Raw genomic sequence first — 10,594 nt, 5'->3', positions numbered from 1 at the left:
TAAGAAACTTGGCCTTCCAGGTTCCAGTACAAACAACCTTTTAACAGAGCTAAAAGATTGGGAGGACAAAGGTATCTTCTTTTATTTATATTACATTTATTTTCTTTAGTTGTTATTATTAGTGTACTTGTGTTTAGTGGTGCACAATAATTTAACACCCTTGCAAAAATTTTAAAAAGAAATCAAGTTTAAATCTACTATCACAGTGTTAAATACCCATCGTATGCAAAATAATAGTTAGTAATGTCGTGTAAATGAATAGTTGATTAGTGTGAGTAGTCATGCAAACAGCTAAATGGATGATTCAAACTTGCTTGAGTGGGTAGTCAGATGTAGATTGAGAGCCTTGAACTTTCACTGACACTTCCCCAGGAATGAGAGGTGCTTATCATGGTTAAAGGTCTTGCCTTTTTGTTCATAATTCTTCTGATGTTTGTCAAAACACAATATCCATGGTTAGCAAAGTGTTGCTATAGTCTGATAGCGATGTATACCTACCCTCAGTAAGCTCTACCGCGGTTGTGATACTCAAGTAGTACTGAAGGAAGAAATGGAAGTTGCGAGTATGGTTCAGCTCTACGAAAGAGAACCGAGTGCATCAAACCAACGTTTCGATGAAGACTGACAAAGGCGGCTTCTCGCCTGCGGTGATCAGGTCAAGATTAGAACAAAAAAATCCCGTCACTGAATGTCAAGTTCATTGCGTTTGTGTTTTTTTTCTGTGGCGAAATCTATGGTAATGGCCCTAACATATTACTTCGCACTAAGTGCAGCGAAGGTTCTCTTGGTCGGTGCTCTAGAGTCAGTAACCTCCGTTCTCCACCATAGTTGCCGCGTCTTTACAGTTTTCTGCGTCACAACTACTTAACATGATCGTTTTGGCCACGCGCTAAATGAGGAAAATTTTTGGCCGCCAAATGGTATTTTCAATGCGTAAATAAATGGTTAAGGAGGACTCGCTAGGCGCTGAGGTCGATGATTTCAAATTTTAAATACAACTATTTATTAGAAAACGCAAAAAAAAATTCATCATAATTATCACTCTTTGCTATTCTGGCAAATAAGGTGATATCAATGACCAGTTCTGTAGTGATTCATGTTTCAATCAGGAGAAATTGATTGACATCAGTCTTGGATACTTCATGCTCAATACACGGCGGTTCCTTGCAACCTTCTTTTTCACTAAAGCTAGTAATTTTAACCATGCTCATCTCCACTGGATGAAAAAGGGAAAATGATAATTTTTCTAGGTCTTGGCCGTGTTCTAAATTGAAACAGCACAGCCGGCTAATTTAATTTAACTTTTTATGTCAGGCACGATTCTTTGTATGAACGCAACCATGGACCCTGATTTGCTGAAGTTGGTACAACAGCACGTTCATGATCTGATGACAGATGTAGAAAAGCTGACGTTTGAGGTGCAAGAGGACAGAGAACGATTCTCACTGGCACTAGCAGAAGTTTAATCAAATCTAGAGGAAATGGAAACAAGACTTGATCGGATGCAGGTCGAGCAAGAAGCCATCAAACGAGATCTGTCACAGAAATTCGAATGCATAGAAACACGAGTCTCACTGCTGGAAAATCAAGGTGAGGAAAGTCAAAACAAACTTAAGTGTTATTCGTCTGACTATGAGCGTGCTTATATAGCAGACAAAACCGTGACAAAAACTTTGCAAAGTTTTCTATGAAATAAGAACACAGGGATGTCGTCGGTGCAATAACTTTACCCCTTTGTATCCGCACCCACTGTGATTTCATCATCGAGGCGTAGCATTCATGCTCTTGAATCAAACTGTCACGTTATGTTTTAGCAGTAAATAAAACTGTCATTTGATCCGTACGGTCACGCGCGTGCTTTTAATGAAAAACACGATGAACAAAATTCCCGTATGAGGCTGAAAACGAAGGCGTAAGGAGGGACGGAAAAAGCTGTGCAGCCCTGAGAGATGTAGGCTAAAAGAAGAACGAAACGAGGCGTCGATCATACGATAAAATGTTCATTGACTGTCTAAGGACAGGATAGACGCAAAAGTACTTAGCTATCGGTCGTGGAGAACGAACCTTGAGCCAAATATTCACCCTCCAGCCCCTCCACCCAGCCAATTATAATGTTATGATATTTATTACACCCATTTGAAATCACTGATGGTCCCTGTAATCCGATTGGCTCTTACTGGTGCGATTTATTCACGAAAGTGATTCGGACACAGACTGAACAGTTCCTTGAACTGTTTAGCCGGACTTTGAACTTTTTTGCGCCTTAAAGATGTGAAAATATCATTGTATATCTTTCAGATCTTTGTTTTGACCGAACGCACAGTTTGAATAAATTATTTTTGCACTCGATGCGCGCACTTTGGTTCTGCATAATTATGATGAGCTATCTCGTATTTTTTCATGTATATTATTAATACGTAATCCCGACGGGCTCGTACAATTTTGTTGGTCTTTAAAAAAATTTACTCGTGCTTATTTCTTCCAAATTGCACTCGAAATCATGTGATTACCTATACGAATTGCACTCCGCTCAGTTCAATTACCATTATAAATCCAAGCTATAAAGTTGGAATGTCGTACGATTATAAAACTTGCTACTTATCGAATCATTTTTTTCTCTATTCAGAGGCCTGCAGTCCTAAAGGTTCAGAAGATGTGATATCTCAACAATGCTACAGCACAGTGTCTGCGGGTGGGTTCCTTGTGTCCCTCATCAGATTGTATAGTTAACAAATAGATTCCAAGTTGCCGTGTGTCTGTTCAGTAATCGATCACAGATGACGTCAAAATGTGGTAAGAACAAAAAAGTGGCACACGAGGCACAGCCGAGTGTGTCACTGATGTTCTTACCACATTTTGACGTCCTCTGTGATCTATTACTGAACAAACGCACGGCAACTTGGAATCTATTTGTTTTATATAATAAAGAATTAAAAAAGTGTTAATGATGACGTCATCTACACGTTTGTCCTCTAATAGATCATAAGTGAGAACCAATCAGAATGCGTGCATAACTGAGCTTATTATATAATATGAATTAGTGCTCAAAATAGCAATGATAGAGCTATCACTGAGTGATACAATACCGATGATCATTGAACAGTAAGATCGAGCAATTTACATGATTCTCCCCATTATCCAGCCATAAATAGTATCTAGATTCGAAAAAACAACGTCGTTCACTTTTGTCTTTCTTGCAGAGATTTCTGTATTTGATGCTGATATCACATTTTTTGCCAAGCGGCACGACCCAGACACGAGACAGTGGTTCTTTGATGATTTTAACGCCTGGTTCAGTGATCCTGGAAACTCTCGAGCTTACGTTCTACTTGGCGACCCAGGAGTCGGAAAAAGTGTTATAGCCGGAGCCCTGGCACAGCGAATGAGAGGGACTGGACAGTTAGGTGCAGCATACTTTTGCCGTCACAACGATGGTACCAGAAACGACCCCAGATATCTCCTTGAAACTGTTGCCCATCAATTGTGCGCATGTAATGATAAGTATAACGAAATTTTAGGGGGAGAGGATAGGGTAAAAATGCTGTTAGGTAACTCTAAACTCGGTGTTAAGGAACTGTTTACTAAACTGTTACATGAGCCATTAAGTACGTGTAGGCCATGTCATCAGAAATTGTTAGTTATTATTGACGCCTTAGATGAGACTGAAAACGAGTCCAGGGAAGATTTCCTTGATCTTATTAAGCATCGCTTCCCCCTGCTGCCCGAATGGCTTGTGTTCTTTGTCACCAGTCGCCCTGAAGATTCTGTGAAATCAAGACTGAAGAGATACAACCCCTGTATTAAAATTTGTTCCGGTAACAGCGACCAGCAGAACTTTTATCAGCAGCATAAGCAAGATATCCAAAACTTTTTGGAAAAGAGGATTAATTTCCCTTGTGTTAATATCTCGGTTGATGATGTGTCCCAAAAATGCGACGGATTATTCTTGTACGCACACTACATTGTGGAAGAATTGAAAGGCGCTCTTGTTTCTGGTAAGAAAATCAGTAATTTAAACGATCTATTCCCGGGAGGTATTGAAGAATTCTTTCTGCAGAATTTTCGCCGCGTTTATGACCACGTGGGAGAAAATATCTTTAAGAAGCTGTTTGGTTGTGTCGTCGTAGCTCCATCTCCGCTTCCTGTCTCGGTTATTTCGTTCATCCTAAACAGGGAAAACTCAAATCGTGATGAGCAACAAGTGATCGATGCTGTATCGCAATTTTTGGTGTTACGAAATCCTGATCAGACGTTAACTTTCCTGCACAATCTGGTCCCAGCCTGGTTGACAAACGACACAAAGGCTCCACTCAAATTATTGATCTGTAAGAAGATGGCAGGTAAGTATCTCAGAGAAGTTTTTGTTGAAATTCTGTCTTCAATTGTCCAAGAATCGTCATCACCTTGCACCTCCATTAACGTTAAGTTGAAGGACTATGTGGTGCGCGTTGCGGTTTGCTTCTTGTGTCAGTTTGGAGGAAAAGATTGGCTGGAGCTTGTGTTTACATGTTTAACAAATTATCATTTCATACAGCGAAGATTGCACTCCGGAAAAATCGAGATATATCATCTGCTTCAAGATTTGAAGCTTGTCAGTGGCTGCCTGGATGTCGATGATAAAAAGAAACAAGGTCTTCTTCAAGAGATTGCTCAGGTACTTTTATCAAATACCTTTGTTCTTGTTGAATGCCCGCAACTTCTGCACTCCTGTTTACGAACGGCCTCCAGCGCTGTTCAAGAAACTCTTCTGCTTTCTAAACTGCCACTTCCTTGGTTAGAATGCACTGTTTTTACTATCGTAGACCCTGAAATTGCTCATATGAGTTGTTTTGCCACATCATGTGATAAGAAGACAGTTGTTGGGGCCAGCGGTCGGTCACTTCTGTTTTTTTATGTTCATAGAGCACAAAGAGCAGATGGCCCTTTCGAGATAAGCCGAGACATCATTCACAATATCAATCACTTGGAATACTCTCGTGACGGCAAATTCGTCTTTTTTGGTCGGCTTGACAAGTGGTTTTCTGTTGAGCGAAAATGCGTGGAGGATTTTCTCCAGTTTAATTGGAATAAGACAGTTTACCATTGGGGCTTCCTTACTCGTGATGGAGAGTCCATTGTGGTTAAAAGAAAAATGGAGGATTTTTCATGCCCTTGGTCAGAAAATACTTGTCTTGGCAACTTACTTGCTCTGTGGGCTGTGAAGGAGATTGAGGAGAGCCGAGATGATGTTACGAGTCTCTCTGAGGAATTAGTGGTCGAGGGACCAATTAAATGCTTGCTTAAATGTCTTTCATTCGAGACAAACCTAGCTGAGCCTCATGTGGAGGCAAGAAATCTACCAAGCAGCTGCCGCTTTTGTTGTAAATTACATTCACTGACCTTCGAAGGGTACCACAAGGCGTCTCTAACAGCTGTTCGTGAAGAGATCTTAGAGATTTACCCTTGGATTTTCCATTGGCAGATGTTGCATCTACAGAGTGGAAGACCTGTGTTGGAACGTTTGTTTTCGCGGGATATTCAGCTGGAGCCATTTATTTACATCTGTCATGTGTCGTATTTTGTAAACAGAGGGGCAATGGAAATAGCGTTCTCTGATTTCTCGGTTTGTAACATTGCCATAGTGACAGCTATTCGATACCTAGAGGGAAGTATGAGCCTCAAACTTGAGTGGGTACCACCTAAAGAGTTGAAGCCAGCAAAGATGTCAGACCTCAAGGCAGAAAGTACCGTCAAACTGGGGGAGATACTAGAGGATCTGCTGATGAGAGAAATGGCTCTATGGTTTACTGTAGAGCAAAAGCGGAGAGTGAACCTTGAACTTGAAAGTGTATTGAGACGAATCAAGGAGCTTGAGGATGTGACTAAAGCGCATGGAAAAGAGAGCCTAGTAAAAATAGTATGTGAGCTGGAGAATGAGCTAAGGAGAGCACTTCAACTAACGAAAAAGCTAAGGTGGGGTAGAACGTTAGTTTCAGAGCTGGAAGAAGAGCCTGAGTATACACAAGAGAGTACCCCTAGCGTATTAATGCAAAATTTTCGTGTTCATGATGTTAGGCTGCAACAATTATTTACGCTGAAAATGCTAATGAGAAGAAAATGGCTTGAGCGGACGAGTGAACTTGAGGTAAAGCGCAAATTGGGGAAAGAGTTAGTTCTCCTACTACACCGGAAGTGGGTATTGAATCTTGAAGCGGTGTTTATAGAAGAATGTATAGCGCAGCTGGAGGGAAAACTGAGCTTGGAGGTGAAGCACTTGGAACCAAAGGTAAGGGAAGAGGTGGAGTTCCTACTTAAACGAAGGAGTGAGCCACGACACGAAATCGATGTAACGGAGCTTAGAGAGTTGATATTCGACCAAGAGGGTAGATGGAAGAGACAGCAACAGGAGCGTGAAGAGGATCTTCTTGCTTTGCTACATAAAAGTCACGCCAACATCAGGAAAACGTTCGTTTCTAAAGGTGAGCAGACAAGTACAGAATTTGGGTGGGCGAGACACCAATCTCATAAGCTCAGATGGCTGGATCTGGAGGTAAATGTAACGGCTGAGGAGGAACTTGAGAGCTTACTAATTAAAGAACAGGAACTGAATTATGAAATGGCGAAAACGTTGTTTGAGTTTGGTCGTCTGGAAGAGTTTACCTGTAGTAGTGAAGAGGAAGTGGAGCAAATTGAAGAGGAGAAGCTGGACGCTCTGTGGAGTAGGATGAATAGAAAGTGTGGACTGGAGAAAAGGCTTGAGACACTAAAAGAGAAGAAGCGAGAGCTTATGCATGAGGTGGAGATGGAATTAAATAGAAAGAGAGACCATGAGGTCAGAGGAGCGCAGTATTGGACGACATGGGTGGCTAAAGAGCTTATGCTCAAAGGTAGAGAGAATTTGGTGATGAAGGAAGACCGCTGGTTTCGGCTAAATCTGTTGAAAAGGAAACTAAAAGAGCAACTGGAAGAAGGGCCTGAGCGAGGACTGGGAGTATGGGAGTCGTTTCTCAGAGTATTGAAGAAAGACAAGATGGAGATGCACCCTTTCCTTGTGAAAGAATTCCAATACGGATCGATTAAGTTTGAGGATTATACGAATTTTCCAGAGGGGCTTCACGACGACGAGAGTATAGTCAACGAAGATATTCTCATTTACCTTTCACCTGGAGGAAAATGGGTTTTAGAGGCCGATGGTTTTCGAAACAAAAATGTTTTGCGAAAAAGAAATCGAGAGCTCTTGTGTGACCATGAAACGCCGCAACGTGATATTGGAAAATTCACGCGCTGTTCATTTACAAAGGATGATCTTTATTTGGTCTATTTGACCGATGATGGTTCGTTGCACGCTTTGTCCCTCGAAACAGGTACAGTTTTAACCAGTGTACCCAGCAATCCTATCATTTATTTCACAAAACAACACGAGTGTGGCTATTTGTTTTGCAACGAAACAGAAAAAAAAGCCATCCTCTTTTCGGATTTATCCAGCCCTTTCAAGTTTATTTCAGCATCACTAATTAAGTTCCCTGTGGTGGAAAAAACGATCGCAGCAGTCTTTTGCTCAACTAATACAGTTCTATCTGTTGGTTCTGATTTGAAGGTTTCCTTTTGGCAGACCACTGAAGCTAAAGACGGCTCTAGCTTCATTTCCCAGTCTCTCCACAACACGTCTGACTTACAAGTGAAGAATTGTGCGCTTTCTCCAAACGGACAGCTTATTGCCATTCACCAAGGAAGCAAGTTAATGCTTTATACCTTTACAGAGTTTAGCCTTGTGGAGACTCGCACAGTATTCACAGAAGAATTTGGTAACACGATTTCGTCCCTTACATTTTCAGGCGACAGTGCCACACTTCTCTTTTGTATCCAGACTTTGCAAAGCTTTACGCGTGGCGATGTGTGGGACGTTGTGGGGAAGTTTGTGTCGAGTAGCGTGAAGTCGCAAGCATTGGTCGTTGTTGAATGTTGTTGCATTGCATCTGGAAAAAAAGAGATTATGCTGTGTGGTAAGTATCAGATTGAGATCTGGAAATACGGTGAAAGGTTTTGTCACTTATTGACAACACTCCAAATAGAGGAGATGTACCACTCTGGTAGGTTTAGTCAATGTATTGTCTCGTCTGACGACCAACTTCTTGTTTGTTGCATCGCGAACTCAATTCTTGTCTATCGTCGAAATGCATTAGACATCAACTCCCCCAAGCGAGTCCTTCTTGGCCATCTGGGTAAAATCGAGTTTTGTCAGTTTCTTAAAGAAAATCGTTATCTTATTTCCTATGGTATCGATGGCATGGTTTTCCTCTGGGATACAATCGAGTTTAAAGCGGTTGGATTTGCAAAAATTCCACTGGACACCGTCTTATGTATGGCAGTGTCTCCGGATGAAGAAAAAGTTGTTTGCTATTCGTCCACCAATCTGATATGCGTGGTGAAACTCTGCAAACTGGAAAGTCCTTCCCATTAGGGGAGACGGCGTGATCGAGTGGTTCAGGGCCTGCATGTCCGAGAGTAGTAAGAAGTTGCTCAAAACATCGAAACCAGCATCAATGTGCTTTCACATGTGCCATCATCCACGGCAAGGTCCGTGAGATCCGTCGGGGTTAAATTACTGTATTAATCTGTTGAGATTGGAATTTCTCGTAAGAAATCCAAAGCCATCTTAAAGTGACGAAGACTTTGCTCGTTGTTTGCGCGGAGCTCTTCCACCATTTTCAATGTTCAAATTCTTTTTGATTAGTGTTGACTAGTGTTGTTTTTAGTTCCGATTATCGTTGCTGTTGTAAAGGTGAAAATTGTGGGACCCCTCTGTTCGATGTTCTATGATTTAAACTTTCACACGACCTCGAGAACGTTGCGATAACCTTGCTACAATGTCACTCAAGTCATGGAGGTGTTATGATCTTTTCAGTGAACTATAAATAAGGTAACATCCAGAAAACTCCAAAAGAGGGCCCGTAAAATCGCGCTACTATCTACCGTTCGTGAATTTATATTCGGAAGATCTTAGTTCATGAAATCCAACAGAAATACTTGAAAAGGAATTGAACGGTTCAATAACACACAAAGAACCCATTCTTGAAAGGCAGCTTGGTGTTGCTAGAAAAAATTTCAATTTAAAGCTCTCCTGGATTCTAATTTGGTCTTTACTTAGTTTGTTGTACGTATTTATGAAAAGGTGTTTTGTAGGTTAACCATATGTAATTCCCTCCAAGACATTTGAGGGTTTAATTTTACCAGTATAAATTGGTTTTGAATTAGATGAACGTAAGAAACCAGTTCCCAAAAGGGTATTCTATTGTCAACAAGATGCTGGAAAACGAATTTGTTTTTAAATATCTTTCTTGGTTGATTACAATATTTCGCCCTAATAACAGTAAAACGACTAGGTAAAAAACCTATTGAAAACATGATATTAATTACTGGAGCATAATATGATGAAGTTCAAGCGTTTTCATTGGCCGAGTCATACTGATTTGACCTGATTTATGCGCCGTTAGGATCGAATCTGAGCCAGAAGGCCCATGTTTAATGTTTTGTGGTATTTTTCGGTCTAAAAGCTCTTTTAGTCGCGCTGGATTGTTGTGAAATGGTAGATAGCCAAATGGAAAGTGTGACCTTCGCGGATTAAATACCATCTCCAAACCAGCTAGCGTAAGTAGTATAAGGCAACTTCCCGGGGAGTCTGCTTGGGACGACATATATGTGAGTTATATTTACCGTAGTACAACCTTTATACTTAAATCGGGATTATTTTTATCAACCAAAGTGTTCTGGAATAGTATTCGTTAGGTCTAGAGTTAAGCTGTGAAGTGAATTTTCAGTATCTTTAGTTTTTATAGCAGGTGGACCTTTATAGCTGTAATTCTTTATTTGATTTTTTTACGTAAGGGGTTTTGAATGGTCCACTTTACATACTAGCAATTGAAACAAAGATGTTCGAAGATAACATTACGAGATACGTTAAGTATGGACTTAGATAGTCTTTATTTTTTGTCCTTTTTTATACACCATAAACTCTAACAAAGTGCTTTCATAGGAATAGTTATGTAACAACTCAATTTCCTTGCTGCTGGTATATACGTTGTGGTTCAATTTTATCCTTAGTTCAAATTTTATTTTCCTTTGTTTCAAACTCATTATCATACATTACAATACCCAAAAACAAAAGAAAAGAAAATTTGAACCAAGGATAAAATTGAACCACAACATATACAAAATAAGCTTAAATGTTTGTCTGCTATGGAAAGTAAGAGTAATTGTTATTCAAGCAGCTAAAATAGTTACATGTATGTTAACACTTATGAATTGTAATAAATTGTTTTGCAAAAGTGTACGAAATTAGTGTTCTTAACTGTGTAAATCATTCAAAAAACCTTTGATTATGTGGAAATGTTTCGCCTTTTTGATCTTCACCCCTGGTTAGTCGCCGCGTCCGTAACCATTCTTGCTTTTTTTTAGTCTGTTATTAGCTCTTAAGTGTTTTTGTTCCCAGAAAAACGATCGATAAAGCTACCACTCTGTTGAAAACAGTCTCAAAATATCGTAGCTCCTCTACGACGCTCCTCGATTAAGTGCTGTGAGAACAACACCTGGCGTATCACAAAGGGCAATCAGAGCA

At 40.4% G+C, this 10,594-nt stretch overlaps 1 protein-coding gene across 1 annotated transcript; it reads left to right on the top strand.

Annotated features, from left to right (window-relative positions):
- Window positions 1–1,339: 1,339 nt before the first annotated feature.
- Window positions 1,340–10,314, top strand: LOC149048115 (uncharacterized). Its single transcript, XM_089200390.1, has 3 exons — window positions 1,340–1,590; window positions 2,627–2,692; window positions 3,201–10,314. Exons 1-3 carry the CDS (start codon window positions 1,482–1,484, stop codon window positions 8,438–8,440), a joined length of 5,415 nt encoding a protein of 1,804 aa, XP_089056516.1. The 5' UTR covers window positions 1,340–1,481; the 3' UTR covers window positions 8,441–10,314.
- The last annotated feature ends 280 nt before the right edge of the window (window positions 10,315–10,594 follow it).

Source organism: Pocillopora damicornis, chromosome 3 (assembly GCF_964200805.1).
Source record: "Pocillopora damicornis chromosome 3, jaPocDami1.2, whole genome shotgun sequence".
Taxonomy (NCBI): domain Eukaryota; kingdom Metazoa; phylum Cnidaria; class Anthozoa; order Scleractinia; family Pocilloporidae; genus Pocillopora; species Pocillopora damicornis.
This window is presented reverse-complemented; position numbering and strand designations above follow the sequence as displayed.